The 22,177-nt window shown below is 57.2% G+C and overlaps 1 protein-coding gene across 3 annotated transcripts in view; it reads left to right on the top strand.

Moving 5' to 3' along the window:
- Positions 1 to 22,098, top strand: part of SYNPO (synaptopodin) — a 36,601-nt gene extending 14,503 nt beyond the window's left edge. For 2 of the 3 annotated variants that reach the window (XM_064596655.1, XM_045902666.3), the window contains exons 2-3: positions 11,679 to 14,032; positions 19,241 to 22,098. In XM_064596655.1, the coding sequence (XP_064452725.1) occupies positions 11,679 to 14,032; positions 19,241 to 19,924 (3,038 nt within the window). In that variant the 3' untranslated portion in view covers positions 19,925 to 22,098. Of the gene's footprint in view, positions 1 to 6,166; positions 6,349 to 11,678; positions 14,033 to 19,240 lie in introns of those variants that run through there. The other variant, XM_064596656.1, reaches the window with a different exon arrangement.
- Positions 22,099 to 22,177: the final 79 nt, after the last annotated feature.

The raw sequence follows: 22,177 nt of genomic DNA, 5'->3' as shown, positions 1-22,177 counted from the left end.
ACATTAATAAAAGCATGCGCTCTAAAGCCCAGTGGGTCCCCAGCTTGGCAGTGCTCCAGAACCCCTCAGGGGGGACTGTTAAGGTGGGTAATCGTGGTCCGGGGCCGGGGTGGAGCCCAGGAATGTGCATTTGGGACACACTCCCTGAGGGATCCTAGAGCACCTGCAGGTTTCTGCTCTGGGCCAGAGAGGGGATGGGACTTGCTCGAGGCCTCACGATGAGTTGGGGACCAGACTGAAACTAAAAGCCAGACCTCCTGCTCCCTGTCTGGCCCTTTGCTCCTACTCATCAGCTGCTCCACCCCCCCTCTCCCCGCAGCAACCTGAAGGGATGAAGCCGGGGGCGAGGATTATGACATGCAGTGATGCTGGTGGCAGCTGGTTAACATTTACGTGCTGCGCAAGGCATTTTACACGGCTTTGCCATTTAATCACAGTATGGGTAGAAAAGGGGACATTCTCCACAAGGACAAGACGCACCGGCACATTTGAGTATCAGGCGGTAGATTTTTACGTATCCCTGGAAAGAGGAAACCATGGCCGAGGGGCAGAGAGGCTGGAGAGGCGAATTTGGAGTCACGCCCGCAGCACATGTAACATTCTACAGTAGCATGTGCCCTCCAGGCAAGGGCTGTGTGGTCGCTTAGTTCCCTGCAGACAGGGCAGGCCGGCGGGCGAGAAATGCACCTGCCACAGGGTGTATGCCGGCTGCATGCGCGCCTGGGCCGCTCGGCCCCCCGAGGACCTGTGCGTCTCGCTTGCGTACGTGCATGTGCTCAGGGCATACACATTCGCACGTAGGCTCTGCCCCTCTGTGGGTGTGCAGGCCAGCCTCCGGGTACTGCAGGTGTGAAGCAAGCAACACCTTCGTGTGTTGGTGTGCGCGCAGAGGAGGAGGTGCTGCTGCAGGCGAGGCTCTGGGCAGCACTGAGAAGCTACTGAGAATGTGTGTGTGTTGCAGGGTGTGTGTGCGTGTGCACGTGTGGGTGTGCGCGTGCGCAAATGGCTGTGATGCAGGGGGATCCCTAAGATCCAGAAGGGCAGCAGGAGAAGGGCCGTTAGAGAACTCGGTTTCTTCATCCGTGCCCCACCTCCACCTTACGTGCACCATCCTCAGACGGGCCAGGTGCGAGCCTGCCTCAGGACCTTAACACCAGCTCTTCCCTCTGCCTGGTTTCTCGTTTCCTGGACATGCACAGGCCTCACTCCCTCACCTGCTTCGCTTCTTTACTCAGGCGTGACTTCTTCGGGACTTTGATTACCGTATTTACTTTGCAGACCCCCCACCCCCACCCCATGCAGTCAGTATAAGTCTTGTCCCTGCTTTATCTCTTTCTTTAACATTTGTCTTCTGACTTACTGGTGTCATTACTCATATATTTATTATCTTGCCCCCCTACTCGAATGCAAGCAGGGATCTTTGTTACTCTTCGTGGCTGTGAACGGTGCCTGGCCCTTAGTTGGGGTGCAATAAATATCGGGTGAATGAATGAGTCCATGCACCACCTATATTTCCTTATTTCCTTTAAAGTGTTTAACTTTCATTACTGAAATATCTACTTTTCCCTAAGCAGTAATATGCCCTTCACAGGTTTGATGTGTTCATTATACTCCTTTGCCACTACACGTGTGAAACTTACCTATTACAATTTCAGGTCTCAGGGTCCCACTTAAATCCTTTGGCTTCCACTAGAGGTGTGGGGGCACCATACTCTAGGAATCACTGTTCCAGTCCAATCCCTTCTTTCAACACATGGACAAATAAGCCCAAACAGGGTCAGGAACTAGTCCAATGTCTCACCCAAACTGTGACAGGACAGATACTGGGGCCAAATATCCTGGCCTCTAGTCTTCTGTTCTTTTGCAGTGTGAGGGACAAGGGGCGGGTGGGGCTGGGTGGTCCTGCTGGAGGGGAGCCAGATAGGCCTGGTCCCTGGGGGCATGGCAGGGTCGGCAGCCTCCAGAATGCCCCAGGCCGCGGTACCCTGTAGGGCGGTGCGCCGAGAGGTGGGAGCCAGCCTGGGCGGCACCTTGCCTCCTAGCACTCTTGGACCAGAGGGGCCTGGGTACTCACATCTAGCAAGGGGCAGACCTGGGGTTCAAACCTGGTTCTCTCTGCTGCAGCACGTTGGCTAGAGATTGACGCTGGGGTGCCCTTGCAGAGAGGATGCTGGGGGAGGGGGGGTCTGAGTGAGGGGAAGTTGGGCTGTGCCTGGCTGAGCACAAGAGCGAGACCAGACCCAGAGAGGGCCAGAGAAAGGAGGAAGAGAGACAGACAGAGCCTGAGCCCCGCAGAGTTATGCAGAGGTGGGTTTGTGCAAACGGCTGAGTTAAGTCCCCCTCAGGCGTGCATAGTACTTTATACTGTAGGAACCATTTCCACATCTCATTTACCCTGCGGTGACTCTGCAAAGCAGGTATTATCCTCCCAGTTGCGCTGATAAGGAAGGCGAGGCCCGGAGAGGTGAGGTGATTTACTAAAGGTAGCCCGCAAGTGGTACAGGACGCCTGGTTGAACAGGGCATGGGAGGAGAACAGGCGGCGCCTCGGGCTGGACTTGGTGGAGGAAGGCTTTCTGGGAAGGGCAGGTGGGCTGAACGGACGTGCGAGTGAGAGGCAGGAGCGGAGACCGCGTACCACTAACTGGCCAAATAACCTTGGCAAAACCCCCAAACCTTCCTGAGCCTGTTTTCTCATCTGTCAAGTGGGTATAACGGCACCCCCAGGCCACAGCTTGCAAAGAGAAAATGAAGCAACATAATAACATAATGATAATACTTAAACCGAATGCCTGGAACTTAAGAAGTTCCCAGTAAACAGCAGCTTGAGTGATAGAAGTGAAGTGTGTCCCGCCCTTGACACGTTTGCCCTCCGAAGTCATCTCCCCGACCAAGGGATTCCCAGAGCCTTCTTGGGCAGATGTGAGCAAGCCTGAGACCTGAGAGAGTTGGCATGGCCCAGGGAGCCGCCAGGGACAGGCAGCCTCCCGGGCACAGGCAGCCTCCTGAGGACCAGCAGCCTCCAGGGGACCGGCAGCCTCCAGGGTGAGGCAGCCTCCAGGGACAGGCAGCCTCCAGGGAGAGGCAGCCTCCAGGGTCAGGCAACCTCGGGGACAGGCAGCCTCCAGGGGACAGGCAGCCTCCAGGGTCAGGCAGCCTCCTGAGTCCGGCAGCCTCCAGGGACAGGCAGTGGTCCCCCAGGGCCAGGGACTCTGCGGGCGCTCAGGCTGCCTGCGCTGTTTACCCCGGGCCCGCCAGGACTCTGCCGGCCGTCATTATCATTCCTCCTGCGTTCTTTCTCCGGGGCTATTTATTTTTCTGTGAGGAAGGAATGTGGGGAATTTACCACAGGGCGCTGGCCTTCACTTTCGCTGCAGCGGCCTCTTCTGTAAGAGGGAAGCGGCCCAGACAGATGGCTGAGGAGGCCGAGCGGAGGCGGAGGAGGGTCCGGGCCGAGTGCGCGGCCCAGTCGGGGACGGTGGGACGGTTATGTAACCCACCCGGAGGCCCCGGGCTGGTACCACGGTGCCACTGGTCCCCGGGCATGTGCCACGTAATGTACACAGCTCCGGTGGCACCCTCCCTGGAACACCCCACTCACCCTCAGTCTCGGGGCCAGCCCAAGGGCTGTGTTCTTCTCAGAGGTTCCTTCCTCTCCAGCTGGTCTTGATTTGGGGTAGGGGCGATGGAGGGGAATGGGGTGGGGATTGCCTTGAGCCTTCTGGCCTCTGCTGGGCTGGCCCTGTTGCTTGGAATGCCTCCACAGCTCCATCTTTCAAGACCTAGCGTAGATGCCACCCCCTCCAGGAAGCCTTCCAGGATTCCTTTATCCTAATTAATCTCTCTTTTAGGCCCTTTATTCTCTCGGTGCTTAATGGAATATTCTGCCTCTTAGGTCTAACACTGTGATTTGAGGTTTCATCTCCCTCTTCACCCACAGACCCATGTTGCTCCCTCCCTTCTTCCTTCTCCCCTCTTCTTCTAGGAAGTATCCTCTAGATCTCTGATCTAGAATCTAGATGAATCTGAGATCTAGAGGTACCTAGAAGTTGTCTCCCAGGACGAATGGTGGGGCAAAGTGTGAAGGTGGATTTGGATTGTGGGAGGGCTCATCCTTCAGTCATTAATTTCCTCCCCACTTACTGAGCGAGTGCTGGCCTCTGCTGAGTGTGGGGGCATTTAGAGAGCATGGAGACCTGGCCAAGAGAAAGGGCTGCATCTTTGTGGAGGGCCCAGCGTGCCAGGCCCTGGGCTGGGTGCTGGAGCCCGAGCCCCAGAGATGGACTAGGCCCACCTACACCCCCGGCAGCGGCAGTTTAGGGGAAGCCATCTCTCCCCACACTGGCTCCCCACCTTTTGTCTCCTGGATGAAACATTCTGTCTAGAAGGGCAGGGTGTGGCAGTCCTTTCTGTACTCCCGAGGCTCCCAGGGCTGGGGTGATGGAGGCTGGTGCAACAGGAGAGGACTTGGCTGGCAGGCCTGGCTTACCAGGGCTGGACTGGGAAGTGGAGGCCCAAGTCTGAGTGTGGTTCTCTGTGAACCAGTCCTTTCCAGTTTGCTGTGCACCTGGGGCTGAGCCTGCCTCTCTCTGGGTCACCATGTTCAAGTCCCTGGAAATCTAATTGTAGATTAGTGTTTAGGCCAGCAGAGCAGGCAGGAGAGAGGTGGTGGCTCCTGGTCCTTGGCAGAGAAGGACCCTACAGCAGAGGCCTAGTGATGAGCAGGGCTTGTGGCCTAAAGGGATGCTGCCCGCTAAGGCCCACGCCGACTTGAGAGCCCTCTTCTTAGGTTCCCCCCAACCCACCCACCTGCCTGATCCTAACCCACTTCCAGCAGAGAGACCAGGAGTTGGGCCAGGCCTGCTTCCCCTCAGGCCTTGGCTCCTAAACTTTCTCAACCCATTGTTTCCTCTGACCCCCTTCTGCTCTGAGGCCCCGGGGCCAGCTTGAGCAGGGGTGGAGCATTGATCTTAGGAGTCTGGATGGATTGATGAGGGCTTCCTGGAAGAAATGGCAGTTGGGCTGGGCCTGGAACAGTGGTTGGGGAAAATGAGCTCCTCAGAAGGAGGGGGCCCAGGCTTGGAATCAGACTCCCAGCTCCAACTCTGCTCTGCCTGCCCCCTGCTGGCTGTGAGACCTGGGGGGAGCTCTCTAATTCTGTGGGTCTCTTTTCCCTCAACACAGGCCAGGGAGCCTCCCTTATGAGTTACTGTGAGGTTTCAATGAGAAAATACATGCTCACCCCTTTGCTTAGCAGCAGCTGGTGCTCCTCACATGTTGGCTATTGTCATCCTCATTGAATTCATTGTTATTCTGCAAGCACGCGTGGAAGGTGTTGGGGATAGGGGAGAATACAGAAAGGAAGCCTTTGAGGCCCCTGCCCTGGTGGGAGGGGGGGCTCCTGCCGTGTGGGTGGGGGGGAAATAAGACCTAGACCGTGATTGCTGCGGAACAAGACCTTGGGAGGAGGCAGTGTGGCCCATAGGATGGGCCCTGGACCGGGCGCTGGGCGACCCTGTTTGAATTCCAGCTCTGCCTCCGTCTAGCTGTGCGGCCTTGAGCAAGTCACTTCACCCCTCCGAGCTCGTGTCTCCTCTAACATGGATATGAGGGTACTGCTGACCACAAGGGTTGTTACAAATGAAGCAAGGACCTGGCATGTGGTGAGCATGCCCTGAAGGGTAATCCTCACTCATATGAAGAATGTGCAAAGCGATGAGGGTATTACGAAGTGGTGCAGATAAAATGCTGGTGAGGCTTTTCGGAGGGAATAGTGGCATTCAAGTTAGGTGGGCAGGCTGGGGTATGTAGAAAGGATGGGGGCCGGGTTCCACAGAGAGGGGTCGGGGGCAGACCACACGGGAGGCGGGAACTCACAGGGGGCGTGTGGGAAGCGCGAACCATTGGGTTTTCTCTGGCCGCTGGTGAGGGCACAGAGAGCGGGTTAGCCAGCTCTCGGGCAGGCTGTGGTGTCAGAGGCCCTGAATGCCAGGCTGAGGACTAGCTGCTGGATCGTCCACGTCCTGGGGAGGCAGGAGAGAGAAGTGAGCGGAGCCAGGCCGAGGAAGATGAATCTGGCAGCATGGGGCGGGTGGATTGGCGGAGGAGAGACTGGGGGCGGAGGGGCCATTTAGAAAAACTGTTGCAAAATCGGTTTTCCTGATAAAGAGCGGGGCTGAGTCATCTGTGGAGGAGAGCAGTCTCGTCCAGCTCCTCCGTTGCCTTCGAAGTGGGATTTTCCTCTCTTTGTCGGCGCGGCAATTGGCTGCCTTTCCCGGAGGCTTTGAAACCGAGGCCGGCTCAGCATCCAGGGGGAAGCTGGGCTGCAGGGAGGACCCAGCTGCAGTGAGTAAGAGGAGAGCGCGGCAGTGCCTTTGTGGTTTGGGGTGTGTGACTTAGGGCATATGGCCTCCCTCTCTGGTCTCAGTTCCCCTCTGGGCATCAAGAGAAGAAGCATGTGATGCCTTCTGCCAGCCTGTTAGTGGCAAGGCTGGAGCTAGGTCTGAGGCTCCCCATTTCTGTCCTTATGCATCGCCCATGTCCTGGCAGTCCTCCTCACCTTAGTATGAAGTATTCTCCTGAGAGGAGGGCTGGCAGCCTGCTGAGATTCAGTCAGGTTGCGCTCCCTGGGACTTTGGTGTGGATGGAGAACTCCCTAGGGAATGGAGGCTGTGTCATTTCCTCCTTGCAGCCGGGAGGATATGGGGCAGGGGATGGCAAGGCGGCCAGGCCATTACTCAGGCCCAGTTCATCTTCCTGCCCCCAGCCGAGCCAGAGGTTATGCAGCGGCCAGCCATTGGTTCCTTCCTGACCCCGGCAGGGGGGCAGTTTACCCAGCCTGTTTACCTGTCCCATTGCCAAGACTCCCAGGCGGCCACAATGGGCTGCCTCCAGCCAGTCTCTAGTCCCACCTCTGGCTCCCTGTCCCACTCCATCCTACATGGGGCCTGGGCACTCCCATTGACGGCAGCCGTGTGAAGAAGCATTTCCTTGAATTCTCTCCCTGTCCTGACCTTCTGCTCTGGCCTCCCTTCCCCTGCCCCACCTCCTTCCTTCAGTTCCTCCGTCCAGACAGGCCTGATGGTCAGCAGACCAGGCAACTGCCTACAGGGGTAATCGGGGTGGGAGAAAGGGCTTATCCTTGCCTAAGCACAACTGGAACTCAGGTATCGTGACTCCTGATACCATGCTCTTTCCACTCCACTGGGCTTTCATCTCCTAGCAGTCATTTCTACCGTAGTAAGAATGAGTTCTATCAGTTCTTCTCCTGAGAGGAAGAAGGGAAAGAATGCATGGGTTGTTCTAGGCAGCTGAGAGGGGAGAGGGCACTGCTGGGGACATGGACCATGAGACAAAGAAACAGGCTGTTCTGCAGAGCCTCGTCCAAGAGCTCTGGAATTTCTATTGGTGTCCGTCCCTCCAAAGTCTGGGTCTAGAAGGCAAAATGGTTAGGAAATGAGACTCAGCAGCCAGACTTAGAGTTTTGCATCCCAGCTCTGCTACTTGCAAGTTGTATGGCCTTGGACAGGTCTCTCTGAGCTCCCCTTTAATTTGCAAACTGGGGAGAATAGTAGTGCTGACCTCTCAGAGTTTGGGGGAAGAACTGAGGGGGCTGATGCGTGTAAAGTGCACAGCGCGGCCCCTGCCCGATTGCAGCATCCAATGTAGTCCTCACTCTGCCAGCTGAACTTGGGGCTTCTTGTCTTCCTGCCTGCTTAGGGAGTTAGCCCTGTTGGACCCAGGTCTCCTGAGCCCGGGCAGCTCTTCCTTGTGTCTGCCCTCACCTCTTCCTCTCTTGAACGCCTGTCTTCGGAGCTCCTGATCCATTGTCCAGAGCAGATCTTTCAAGGGCCAGCACCCCGCCCTGAAAAGAGGGGGCATTCTGGCTTACACAGGCACAGGCCCCAGCCGTGCAGAGGGGGGACTCGGTCGAGGTACCGGCATCAGGGAGCACCATCTTGGTCCTGGCTGGCTGGGGCATGGCCAGGGGCACCAATTCCTGAGTCTGGGGGATGTTGGACAGAACCACCTCCCCTGGTGCCCTCAAGTGTGGGACTGTGGGTTGCCTGTGGCTGGCCCAGCCCCCCTTCTCTCAGCTTTGTTTGTGAGGGTGGCAGAAATCGGCTGAATTGCTGGCAGGGTCTTGCCCAAGCCTCCTGCCGGATTCCTTTTCCGTGGAGTCACTGCGGGCTGGGGGTGGGGGCCCAGGAGCTCCCTCGGAGGCAGGGCTCTCTCACCCCTTGGCCTTTTCCCCTGCCCTCTTCTTGTCTCAGAACAGCAGTGGGAGGTTGGGGGGGGGTCCAAGCCCAGCTGGGGGTCAGCAGACAGAGTCCTGGCCCAGAGGCCTACTCTGCCACTCTTTCCCTCTCGCAGCCTCCCAGGCTCATTTAGCCCCCGAGAGCCCTTCATGCTCTGACATTTTGAGCATTTTCAAAACCCATGGCCTTTAGAACCAGTCTGGGGATAGGATGGAAGCAGAGAAGCAAGGAGAAAAACAGGCAAGTGCAGGGAATTGGAAGGTCTGGATTATTCAACCCTTGAGGGACCTTCTGAGAGCCTTACACTGTGGGAATGTGTTTCCCAGAAAGCCTGTTGCTCTCCGGAGTCGTGCAGAGCCAGCGGGGAGCCAGCCCCACTACTTTCTGGCTCTGTGACCTTGGGCAACTCACTGTACCTCTCCGAGCCTTGGTTTTCTCATCACTACAAAGTGGATAATAGTTCATGTTCCGTAGAGTTGTTGTGGGAATTAAATAAGACAATATGTTTAATCAATGTTAGCAATTGTGTCATAAGAAACCCTGGTGGGACGACGGACGTGTATCCTGACCACGCCCCAGGGGGATGTGATTTGTGTCTGTGAATCTCTGCAGGGCTCTCAGGTTGGAAAGAAAAAGCTTTTTATCTATGTGTCAATATACGTGGCAGTAGAGGTTGGGAGTTAATGTAAGGAGTAACTTTATAGCAAAGGAGCGTTCATTAGTGAAAGGCAGCTCTTTAGGGCCGTGAGCTCCCTGTCAGTGGGGTGTGTAAACAGAGGCTTGTAACTCAGGGGCGTGGTCTTAGGGACACGGGAATTATGGGGGCAGTCGGACCCAGTGGCAGCCATCCCCGAGACTCTGAGGCTGTGTGGTTGGGGGCAGTAATCCCTGCCTCTCCACGATGCTGGAATCCCCTGCAGGTGTGACCTTAAGAGAGTCACATTCCCCCTCAGGATCCTGATCTTGGGAGTGAATCTCCCTTGCCAGAAGAGGCTCTGACCCCTTCCAGGGACGAGAGTAGGGTCACCACTGAGCAGCTCCTCCCCGGGGAGCATGAGCCCTCTGCGCTGTCCCCTGGGCTTCATGACAATGCATGACCTCATCGCAGCCTCTCAACCCTAATGGCAGTGCGTTTATCACTTCTCCTCAGTTAAGGAAACTGGCTTCGAGAGGTGTGCTGACTTGCCAAGGTCACACAAGCAGCAAACAGCAGAGCCCAGATTCGGGCCAGGAGTCCTGGTTTCTAAGCAGAGCAGAGGAGGCAAGCATTGCATGAGCCCGGCAAACCTCTCAGGTCCCTCCTGTGTGGCCGGTTCGCCCCTACCTGAGACCCCACCCCTGGGCAGCAGCCTGGCCAAACCCACAAATCCTTCATCTTTTACAGAGGGGGGGGATCCAGGCAGGAGAGGAGCCCTACCAGGAGGGAACAAGTGTCGGGGTGCACGGGGCAGGCTCTTCTGGACAGGTGGGCATAGGTGTATGGGGGTGCGAAGCCAGATCTTGATGGGAGGATGGGAGGAGGAGGTGGGGACCAGAGAGCTTCTGCTATGTGTGGGCCTCCCTGCTGACCCTAGTGTGACTCTCTGGGCCTCAGTTTCCTCATCTATACAATGGGGGTGGTGTTCAAATGGCTCCTTTGTAAGGGCCCTTCCAGCTCTGGGAGTCCATGAATTCTGAGCCTCGCTGGCAGGATGCCTGGAAAGACTGTCCCTGGAGACCCATTCAGCATGTCATGGCCAGTGCTAATGAGGGCATGGTAGGAGGGAGGGCAGGGTCAGATTCCTCAAGAACTAATTAGCTTCCCACAGTAGAGAGGGGCGGGGGGAGGATGACAGGGAAGAATTTTCCCAGCCACTGACTGAGCTGTTAGCCGTGGACACAGGCTATCTCATCCATCTGTCCACTGGTCCTTTCGTTCATTCGTTGTTCAATAAGCATAAATTGAGCACCAACGGTGTACCAGCTGGGCACCGGGGATATAGAGAGAAGTGGTTGCCTACAGTGAACTTACAGATTAACAGGGGTCTGACACCAGCCTGATCACCGACCTCAGGCCCCAGACTCCACAGCCCTCGACTGAACCCGCCCCCCACCACTGATTCTGTCTTCTGTACATCCCAAAGGGACCTTTTGGGACAAATGGGCAACTTGAGCTTGGGTTGTGAACCCAGAGAGAACTGGTTTTGACCCCGGCCTTGCCGCTGTTTGTTGTGTGACTGTCGATGAGTTACTTAAAAGCCTCTGGACCTCATTTTCCACTTCTGTAAAACAGAGACGGGCAATGTTTGTCTCCCAGTGTCCTTGTGAGGACAATATCAAGTAATGCAATGTTCTAGGATAGTCGCTGCTGAATTTAGCCCAATGCCTTACTGTCATGATATTAAAATATGAGAATTTAAAAACGATTATTTAAATAAAAGTAAGAAGAAACTCTGCGAGAAGAAACTGGTCACAGTTGTTACTGATTTGTGGTAGGGGTGCTCAGGGGTGCAGGGACATTTTTTAGTAAATACTTTTTGCTTTTTTAAATTTTTGAATTTTTAGGCCATGTGAATGCATGACCTATTCTAAAAAGAGGAAGTGTTACTGTTAGTATTAGCAAATGATCACACTGTGAGTTTGAAAGTGTAAAGGGCCCCAAGACAGGCACATAGAAAATGTCCTGGGAGTTCATTCATGCCTTCAGTAATGCCTACTGGGTGCCCACTTTATGCCAAGCACTATTCTAGAGGCCAGGAACAGCAGGATGACCAGTCAAACAAGGTTATTGCCCCCTTAGAGCTTATATTCTAGGTGGGGTGATTGATGATAAACAAGGAAACGATAATTCCAAATTATGGTGAATGCCATGAAGAAAATATAACAAAGAGATGGTGGGATAGGAGGGGGGAGGACTTATTACAGAAGAAGATCCCTCCAGAGAGTCCCATATGGCAAGAAGGAACCAATATCGAATGCCAACCAGAGAAAAGAGCAAGTGTAAAGGTCCTGGGGCAGGAAAAAAACTTGGCATTTTCAAGGAATTGAAAGGATGCCAGCAGGGCAGAGCCTAGTGAGTGGAGAAGGGTGGTAGGGGATGAGTCAGGGTATAGTGGGCCTCTACTGCTAGGATGAGGTGTGCTTGCTGAGTTTGATAAAGTGCAGTATTGACAACCTTCAGGGGGAAGCCAAATGAGGGGCCAGTTTATCCTGAAAGGGTAATCAGGGGAGGTTTTACACAGGTGGTGGCATTTGAGTTGGGCCATGATTGTTGGGTCAGGGATCTTTATGAGGAGAGGGAATTCCAGGAAACAGTGAGTAAAGATCAAATTCCAGAGGAAAAGATCATCGGTAGGAGGGACACGGTGGCCATCTGTCTGTCTCTGTACCCGTGTGGCTCAGCATTCCCATTTGCTAACTGGACCTCTGTCCCTCCCTACAGCCTTGGGCCCGAGCACTAGCCTCACTGAGAGAGATCTGAAAGAGGCGAAGGCCCGGAGTCAGCAGATCGCAGCCCAGCTGACCACCCCTCCCAGCTCCAGCTCCCGCGGCGTCCAGCTCTTCAACAGGCGGCGGCAGAGGGTGAACGAGTTCACCTTGGAGAACCACGGCCGGAGGGGACAGAAGCCCAGCCAGGAGTCCCTCCGAGTGCCCCCTGCCAGCCCCACAGGCTATGCCTCAGGGCTCAGCTTGAGTCCCACCTCACTCCCTGAACCAGGCCCTCCGAGGAACGCCGACAGCCAGAGCCCTGACGTAGGGGTCCCTGCTCACAGCATGGAGGGATGCTCGGAGAAGGCCAACTTGCTGCGGCACCTGGAGAAGGTGGCCAGCGAGGAGGAGGAGGTACCCCTGGTGGTTTATTTGAAGGAGAACGCAGCCCTGCTGACGGCCAACGGACTGCACCTGTCCCAGAACCGAGAAGCCCAGCAGAGCCCAGCAAGCCCGCCGACGGCTGAGGTCCACAGCCCGGCTGCAGATGTCAACAAAAACGTTTCCTCACTCAGTGCCACCCTCATCGTGCCAGCCTCTAACAGCACCCACAGCCTGCCGGCCACAGACAACAACCAGAACCCCCCGGCACCTGTCACCCCACAGAGCCTGCCGCTTCCAAACAGCGAGCAGCCCTCGGAGGCACAGCTCCCTCCCAATGGCACGGTGTCAGATCCCAAACCCGGCACCCTGTGTTCCGGCGGGCAGCCCCCGGAGCCGGCTGCGGAGGTGAGATGCAGCACGCTCCTAATTGATAAGGTGTCAGCTCCACCGACCACCACCAGCACCTTCTCCAAAGAAACGACTCCCCTCTCCAGCTCCGGGACCCCAGCCCCAGATTTCATGTCTAGCTCCCTGCTCATCGATATACAGCCCAGTGCCCCAGCGGTGTCAGCAGAACAAGAGACGTCTGGGTGGGCGGCCACGCCCACGCCCGCCAAGCTATACAGTGAGGTCCACTTCACACTGGCCAAGCCCCCATCAGTGGTCAACAGGACCGCCAGACCCTTCGGGATCCAGGCGCCAGGGAGCACCAGCCAGATGGAGCGGAGCCCCATGGTAGAGAGACGACATCTCGGGGAGAAGGCCCTGGCTCCCCAGCCCTCCAGCATGGCAGACAGGAGCCCTCGGCCACAGAGACACGTGATGTCCCATAGCCCCATGGTGGAAAGGAGGTCTGTGGCACAGCGAAGCCCTGCCTTGGAGAGACGCCCCTTGGGGAACTTCACCCCACCCCCCACCTATGCCGAGACCTTGTCCACGGCCCCCCTGGCTTCCCGGGTTAGGTCTCCCCCGTCCTACTCTGCCCTTTACCCCAGCTCTGACCCCAAGCCTTCTCCTCTGAAGGGCCAGGCAGTTCCTGCCAGCAAGACGGGCATTTTGGAGGAGTCGATGGCCCGCAGGGGCAGCCGGAAATCCATGTTCACCTTCGTGGAGAAGCCCAAGGTGACCCCAAATCCAGACCTGCTGGATCTGGTACAGACGGCCGATGAGAAGCGGAGGCAGAGGGACCAGGGGGAGGCAGGCGTGGAGGACGAGCCCTTCGCGCTGGGGGCCGAGGCCTCCAACTTTCAGCAGGAGTCAGCACCCCGGGACAGGGCCGGCCCTGCGGCGGCCGAGGAGATCCTCCCGGAGTGGGCCTCGTGCCTCAAGTCACCGCGCATCCAGGCCAAGCCCAAGCCCAAGCCCAACCAGAACCTGTCCGAGGCCTCCGGGAAGGGGGCTGAGCTCTACGCCCGCCGCCAGTCCCGGATGGAGAAGTATGTCATCGAGTCCTCGGGCCACGCCGAACTGGCCCGCTGCCCTTCGCCCACCATGTCCCTGCCTTCATCCTGGAAATATTCCACCAATGCTCCTGGCGCCTTCCGAGTGGCATCCCGGAGCCCAGCTCGGACCCCGCCCGCCTCCCTCTACCACGGCTACCTGCCTGAGAACGGGGTCCTGCGCCCTGAGCCCACCAAGCAGCCGGCCTACCAGCTGCGGCCCTCGCTCTTCGTCCTCTCGCCCATCAAGGAGCCTGTCAAGCCCTCACCGAGAGCCGCCTCTCCTGCCAAGCCGAGCTCCCTGGACCTGGTGCCCAGCCTCCCCAAGGGGGCCCTCCCGGCATCCCCGGCCCTGCCTCGGCCCTCCCGCTCCTCACCGGGCCTCTACAGCTCCCCCGGCCAGGACGGCCTCCAGCCCACAGCCGTGAGCCCGACCTACAGCAGTGATATCTCCCCCGTGTCGCCCTCCAGGGCGTGGTCTCCCCGCGCCAGGCAGGCCCCCAGGCCCTCCTTCTCCACCCGGAATGCTGGGATCGAGGCTCAGGTGTGGAAGCCTTCCTTCTGCTTCAAGTAGAGGACCCCGCAGGGATCCCACTGCCTGGCAGGACCCCCTCTCTGAGGGCTGGATGGACAGCAGATGTGGCTGGAAATGGCACCGAGCTGAGGAGGGTCAGGAGTATGGGGCCTCGGGGCTCAAAGGGTGATGCTGCCACCAGCTAGCTTTGTGACTCTGGCCAAGTCACCTCCGCTCTCTGGGCTGTGGCTGCGCAAGGGTCATTAGACTCCATGTCTGAGGGATCTGCCGTCCCATACCGGGCCGGGGGGAGGGTCACGAAGCGAGAACTCCCTCAGCAGGCCGAAGTGAGGCTGGGGGGCTTCCTCGGGCCTTTGTGAGCTGTAGGGATGCCAGCGTCTTGCTGGGGAATGGCCTAGAAGGGGACCCCAACATGGGCTTCTGGAACAAAGAGAGCCGGCCAGTGCCTCCGTGTAGCCAGCCAGCCAAGGGTCCGCCTTCTCAGCCGCCCCAGCTCCTGGCATCCTTCCGCCTGTCGCTGGCTTCTTACCTGCACTGGTCTGTCTCCTCCACCTCTGCCTTCTGGACACCGTTTCCTCTCCGCTGCTTCAGAGAGCTTCGCCTCGGCCGCCACGTTTTCTCCTCTCGCGGGTTCTTCCGCTGGATGAGGACTCAGCCCGCCACGGCTGTCTGACGCTTTCCTTCCTGCCCCTCTGCTGCCCTGCCTCCCTGTCCTCTCCAAACACCTGGCTGCACTTTGGGGACCAGACCTCGGTCCCGGTTCCACCTGGCTGGCCCTCCATGTGCTGGGGCGTGCGAGGTCCCAGGGAGTCCCCGAGAGGAGGGGGGCCCCGTAGAAGGAGGTGCAGGTGCGGGCGTGCAGTGAGAGAGGCCCCGGCAGTGTATCCATCGGCTAGCTTGGCTTCAGCCTCAGCCGAGATCTGCCCCGTGAAAGCAGCTCTCTCTGTGCAATGGAGGGGGCCACGGGGAGAGAGGCCGGAGAGGGGTGTGTGGCCCCATCCCAGCCTCCCCTTTGCTGGGTGAGTCTGGCCAAGTCACTTTCCCTTTCTGGGCCTCGGTTTTCTTATCTAAACAGTCAGTGCCCTTCTAGCTGTGACCGTCTGTGAGGATTGAGGGGATAGGGCTGGAGCTTCGGGAGAAAGGCCTTGGAAGTGATAAGACAGTCCCCTGGGGGGAAAAAGGGGGAGGCAACAGGCTGTTGCCATAGAACTGTTGGAGATGAGAGGTCTGTGAGGGTGTCCCTGGGAGGGTGTGGCTGGAACGAGCTGCTGCAGGAGGCCAGAGGCTCAGGAGCCCAGGCTGGGAGGCTGCAGGCCGGGAGGGCCTGGAGACCGTAGACCATAGGAAGCCAGGGCAGGAGCACAGCAGCTTGGTGGGACAGAGGAGGAGACCTTTAGGTTTGGAGCAAGAGCCTGGGATTTAAGAGATCTGGATTCCAACAGATTAATTCCATGTGTATCCTTGGTTCTCAGTTTCCCCATACAGTGAGGGTGTTGAGTCAGGTGGTGTGAGATCCTCACCACCTCTGACATGTGTGATGTGATGCAGCCCCCAAACCAGGCTTGGGGGGGGGGGAGTGTGAGAGGATACAGACGCAAGAGGCAGAATTCAGATGGAAGCTTCCCAAGGCTGGGGGCCGAGCACCACCCACTTTCTCTTCCCCAGCCCTATTTCTGGGCTCCCCAGCGGGGCGAGGGGTGGTGGAGGCGGTGCCCATGCTGGGCTGAGCCTGCAGTTTTCGTGAGCTCTGGGCTCGTCTCCATGGGAACGGGGGGTGCCTTCCTAGTGAGTTCATTCTGCCCGGAACTTGGGGGCATGCGTGGGGGAGTCGTAAGTGAGCTCAGCTTCTTCATGCCAGGCCCCTCCCAGGACAGAGTGAGGCCCCTGCCCCAGACCTCTGATCCCTTCGACCCCTGAGGGCCAGCAACAGAAGAGCCCACCCTCCATCCTGCAGCTCCTGTGGCCAGGCTGGCCGAACTCGTCCTCCAACTTTGTTTTCTCTCCTGTTCTCAATACACTCAGCCTCAAATCTGTCTTGCTTTTTTCTTTCTTCCTCGCTCCCTGGTTGGTGGTCCAGGCTCTCCCCCGCCTTCCTTGCTGATTCTGGCCTGGGAAGTGGGGGAGGACAACTCCGTTACTGTGTGTGAACGTGTGGCGTGTCCCTGCGTGCTGTTTGCGACCTCTGTGCGTCTGGATCTGCCGTGGGTACAGGGATGTGGTGGCCTGGAAGTGAGGGCTGCCCTCGCTCTTCCCTGGGTCAGCACGTAGGAAACCATCCATAATCCTGCGTAAATCCTTCTTCTGTTTTCTCCTTCTTCCAGATTTTGGCCAAAAAGGCTAGAGAGCATGGGGAAAACCCACAGCCCCTTACAGTCCGGGTTTGTTTGAATTCTTTAAAAGTGGAATGTAAATGCCTCTTCAGCCAGAGCATATACTTTCTGGTTCCCTCAGGCCCCCCTCCCCCTCTCCCTGTTATCTTCATCCGGCAATTTCCCATATTCGTCACCTCCGGGCTCCTGAAAAGAGTTTCTGCCCCTGGTGGAGAGGAACAAACTGCCATCAAGTGTCACAAGTGGGTTGTAGTCCCAGATCTGCACCTGACTCCTTGTGTGACCTTAGACAACCCCTTCTCACCTCTGGGCCTCAGTTTCTCTTCCCTACAAGGGAAGGGTTGCAGAAGGCCATCTGGGAGCTAGCTCCGTTTGGTCTTTGACAGTTCCTGTCTGACTGTTCTGCCCAAGCCTTCACCCCACGCACGTGCCCTGCAATGGGGCTGGTGCTGGGGTAAGTGGGTGCTGCTTTCTGAATTTTCACCCATGTGCATTGCCAGGGAGTTCTGGCTTATATAAGACATTAAGAGCTTTGTCAGAAAGTGAACAGTCCTGATTTCTCACAGCTTTTTTGTACTGTGCACCCCACCTCCCTCACTGCACACAGAGTCAGTACCCAGACATGGCAGTTCCGATGAGGTCACGCTCTGGCCCACCTCCAAATGATGAGGAACTGCTTACCACTGCCTAACATTCCACCCCAGGCTTGGGAACTGGCTGGCCCTAGCCTTCCCCTCGTGGCCACCAAGGGCAGAGATAACCCTTAGAGATTTCAGACAGGTATCATAACGCTTCCTGCCCCAGCCTGCCATTTTCCTGGCTGCAGAGCCCGGGTCCTTGTGTGCCCATGCTTGTTGATGGGCTGGGATCATGAACTCTTGCCCCCATTTCCCACAGCTGGGCTGACTGAAAGCTTCCTGGGATGTGTCACAGAGTAGCTCCCAGGGTCTCTGGCTCACATAGACACAGTTCTGATCCTGGAGTGAAAGGGGTGGATCCTATGCTGAGCTTTAACTTTTCAAATGGATGATTGGGGTCTTGGATGTCCCCAGGAGGCCCCTAGGGGTCCCTCCAGCATTACCATCCCATGAAAAATCTCCTATCCGGACTGCTGTTTAAGGGACCCCATTCTGAGTCAGCTCATCTAGTAGCTAGCTGCCTTGTAGGGAGAAAGCATAACACTTTGCTACTTCCTTTTGATTGGGAGAAATCAGATTCTCATTGGATGAGAGGCAGACTGGCTTGACTGTGGCTGATTACTGATTGGATGAAAGAACGGATCTCATGAATGGTTCTAGATGTTGATTAGGTAGAAGACGCTGAATGGACTGGCTAGTTCTGGACTCTGAGGAATGACTGCTGGTGAATCTGTATTGAATTGAAGGCTGAGTGGACTGGTTTACTGCTGGGATCTGATTGGATGAAGAGTTGGGCGGTTTAGCAGATACAGGCTGGCCATGATTCCCAAGCCCTGCACTTTCAAACCAGTTCTCCACACTGCTTTAGCATGGTGTAGCCCTTGAGCAGGAGGTAGTCACACACACACACACACACACACACACACACACACACACACACACACATCCTGGTGGGGTAGAACACACCAGATAGTTATTTACACCTCTGAACTTCATGTTCATCCTTGTAAAATGGGTGTGATAATGCCAGCTACCTCATCAGTGTGTTGTGAGGATCTAATGAGACATAAAGGATGACACGGAAATTTGTGGACTGGAAAATCCCTAAATAGGTAGGAAACAGGTACAGTAGTGTAGAGCAGAGCAGTGCTTTATCACCTCGACGACGTTCACCAACTTGGCTTGACCGAAGCCACACTCCCTACCCCCTGCTGGCGAGAGGTCCAGTCCGGAGAGTGTGCTGCCTAAGGCACAAGGACCCAACTTCCTTCTGTGTGCCCACCTGTCAGTGGGAACTTCCTCTCTGCTCAGGGTATGCAAGCAAAAATTAGGAGGTGACCGTGGCAACATGGCAAGGGGGTTGGGGCTAAGAGGGCCTTTCCCGAAGTGCTTCGTAATAATGATCAATATTATCGTTTTACATTTTTATTTATTTATTTTTAAAGATTTTATTTATTGAGAGAGAGAGAGGGAGCACAAGCAGGGGGAGCAGCAGAGGGAGAAAGAGAAGCAGGTTCCCTGCTGAGCAGGGAGCCCCACACTGGGCTGGATCCCAGGACCCCAGGATCATGACCTGAGCCGAAGGCAGACGCCAACCCGACTGAGCCACCCAGGGACCCCTCGTTTAAAATTTTTAAAATAGATAATACGTCCATATCTTTCAAAAACCTAAACTAATATAAAAACTAATACATGAAAGCTTCATTCCCACTCCTGTGGCTGCATACCTTGCCCTGTTGGCCCCATTTCCTAACAGCGACCCACTTCGGCTAGTTTCATGTGTATCCTTCCAGTATTTCTTTATGGTAACTAACATCTACTGAGCACCCACTCTCCTCCAGGGAATCTTTCAATCCACGTAATGTTCTTCTACATGAGTCATCTCATTTAATCCTCACAACAGCCCCCAAAGAGTAGGTGCTGCTATTACACCCCCATTTCACAGAGGAGGAAACTGAAGCCCAGAGGCTTCCGTTGCTGCAACAACTTGCCCAAGTTCGTTCAGTAAGCAGCCGGCTCTCCCCGAAGCGAGCGTTCTTAACCACTAGTCACCTGCCTCCCTGTTAAGCTCAGGAGCAGGCAGCTCGGGCTGATCCGAGGATGGGGGCTGAGAGCTGGGGCGCCCTGCGTTTTACCGCAGGCAATACTTCGCTGAGTCGGGTGGACAAAGCAGACCAGTCCCTCCCGGAGCCCCGGGCTGGAGGACCCCAGCACTAACGCCTGCCCCGCCCTCTGTGCTCTCTCCCCAGGACCGCCGGGAGAGCCTGCCCACCTCCCCGCCCTGGACGCCGGGCGCCTCCCGGCCCCCCAGCAGCCTGGACGGCTGGGTGAGCCCGGGGCCGTGGGAGCCGGGCCGGGGGAGCAGCATGAGCAGCCCCCCGCCGCTCCCGCCGCCGCCGCCCATGTCTCCCTCGTGGAGCGAGCGCTCCGTATCCCCGCTGCGACCCGAGGCCGAGGCGCGGCCTCCCAGCCGTCAGCTGCAGGCCCTCCTGGCGCGAAACATCATCAACGCCGCCCGGCGCAAGAGCGCCTCCCCGCGGCCGGCGGGCGCCGAGAGCCTGCGGCCCTTCTCCCCGCCCGGGCCGCCGCCGCCGCCGCCGCCGCCGCCGCGCCTGCGCTCGCCGCAGCCCTCCCGGCCCGGCCCCGCCGCCGCCGCCGCCGCCGCCCCCGGGGCCACGTTCGCCCCGATCCCGCGGAGCCCGCTGCCCGCCGGCCCCTCGCCCTGCGCCAGCCCCCGGAGCCCGCTGCCCGCGACGCCCAGGCCCTTCGCCTACCGCCGGTCGCCCACGGACTCCGACGTGTCCCTCGACTCCGAGGACTCCGGGGCTAAGTCGCCCGGCATCCTCGGCTACAACATCTGTCCCCGCGGGTGGAACGGCAGCCTGAGGCTCAAGCGTGGCAGCCTCCCCGCCGAGGCCTCCTGCACCACCTAAAGCCTCGCCCGCTCCCGCTCCGTCCCCACCCCGGGAGGGCTGAGCCAGAAGAAGAGTTGTGGGGCTTGGTAGATCCCAGCACCACGTCCGGGGGGTGGAGGGGTGGGGGTGGGGGGCGGTGAGGTCTGGCCGCTTTGGACAAGGGGTAAGGGGAGGCGTGCTCTGGGCTTGGGGCTGGGGTAGTGATCCAAGCTTGGGTTCTAGCCCTTATTCTTTCATTCAGTCATTGTGTGGCCCTGGGCAAGACCCTTCCTCTGTCCGACCCTCAGCCTTCCCATCCGTTTAATAAGACTTGGAGCAAGGCCATCTTCACAGGTCTAAATTTCCCCTCCCCTCCCCATCAATACACACACGCACACACGCACCCACACACACCTGCCCTGAAAGAGTCAGGGTATTGTGTGTATGGACCCCTAGACTCGCTCTGGTTCAGGGTTCCACAGTCCTCCCTCCCTTCCTGGCTCTGCTCTCTGGAGTCTGGCAAATGAGGGGTGTGTTCACAAGATCCTAGGCCTCAGTCCCCTGCCTGGGCCCTGGCTTGACCGCCTGCCTCCCTGGCACCAAGTCCCAGGCAGGAGCAGCTGCTTGCCACCCCTTCCCAGACAAGCTCTATTTTTACCATGGTGACCTTTAGAGAGGTCTCCCAGGCCAGCTCAAGGTGCCCTGCTGGCCCCTCGGGAGACAAGAGGTGGAAAGATTCCTCCTCCCAGGTCCCTCTCACGCTTTTCCAGCTCTGGCTTAGGGTGTCAGGGCCGCTTATCTGCCACCAGAGGGGAAAGCTGGAAGGTGATGACTTATGGCCCCGGCCCCAGGACTTGGGCCTCCAGGAATACTGTAGGTGCCTCCAACCCATCTATCTCTTCTCAGCCCTTTCATGGCAGGTTCCAGGCTCAACGCTGAGCTGGGGGGAGAAGAGTTGATATGGAGCTATCTGCTCGCCTGTGACTTTACCTAATGGTCCTGAGTTTGAGGTTGGCCACTTGGAAAAGGGGAGGCAAGAGTTCCTTGTTATGGGAGGTATTCAAGCAGTAGCCAGGATGCATAGAGGAGATTCTAGTAGGAAGTGGATTGGCTCAGATGACCTCTGAGGGCTCTTCCAGTCCTGAAATGCATTGCATGGGGTTAGGAAGGGAGGCAGTTGGTGGTGGAGGACTGATTGGGCAGAATTTGGGGGCAGATGAGCATGGGTGGGTGAGGGAGGGGTTAGACTAGTCCGCCTGTGTTTCTGGCTCCTTGGGAAATACCCCATGCTTCAGTTTTAGGCCTCAGTATCCATATCATGCCCAGATGAGTGGGCACTGTTCTGCCCCATCTCTTTCCTGTTACACTCTGGCCTAGCTAGTGCCTGGTGCCCAGTGACCTTGAGGAGCCTGGCTGCAGACTCTGGCCTGTCCCTTAGACCTGGGTGGTTCTCATTCCAATCCCCAGGAGGGACATGGGAAGAATGCGGCTAAATTCTATAGCTTCCAAAGTTGGCTGGTGGTGCCCTCTAGAGGTTCAGAATACCAGCTTCAGGATACTAAGCACAGAGGAGGGTGGGGATGGGGCACTGGACTTGACTGAGGATCAAAGAGATGTAGGATAAAAGATTAAGAGAAAGGATACCAGGATGTTGCTAACGGTGAGGGACTGAGTGTGATTTGGGGTTAGGGGTAGACTTACCCACCCAGGTGGGTAACATCAGGTGATGTTAGACCTGAAACCCCCACAGAAGGCTAGGGAAAGCTGGGGTCGGGGTGGGAGAGAGTCAGATGGGGGTCTTTGAAATTAAGGAGTGATCCCAGAGGGTGCCTAGGGCCAAAGGATTGGGAACACAGGCCCTGACAGAGGGAAGATAAGGGAGTATTCCTGCTTGGTCGATGATGGTTGATGATGAAGTCCCCATCTGCTTCAGGGTTCCTTTGTAGCACGGGAGACTGGGGCTAAGGGCCCCTTTCACAGAAGAGACGCTCTCAGGCCACTGGTTGATGCAGTGCCATAGAAAATCCACTTCTGCTTGCATTTCCCCAAAGAGCCAGCAGAAGGCAGCCCTGGAAAGCTGCGTTTCTGCCTGGCTGTTCCTGTCACTGTCTTCTCCCCCCATCCTCCCCTCTAGCCCACTAGAGACTGCCTGTGTTCTGCCTCTTGCCTCCTGCAGAATTCATCTCTGGCCCTCAATAAATGCTTCCTGCATACTTCTGCCTCCTGTGTCATTTTCAAAAGCTTCGTCTAAAGCCCCTCCCTTCTCCCCATGGAACAGTCCGAGGGATTCTG

The sequence above is a fragment of the Mirounga angustirostris genome, unplaced genomic scaffold (assembly GCF_029215605.1).
Source record: "Mirounga angustirostris isolate CCGP_5_RB_7025 unplaced genomic scaffold, mMirAng1.0.hap1 SCAF_7, whole genome shotgun sequence".
Lineage (NCBI taxonomy): Eukaryota > Metazoa > Chordata > Mammalia > Carnivora > Phocidae > Mirounga > Mirounga angustirostris.
The sequence above is the reverse complement of the archived record's forward strand: the minus strand, read 5'-3'. Positions and strand labels throughout refer to the sequence as shown.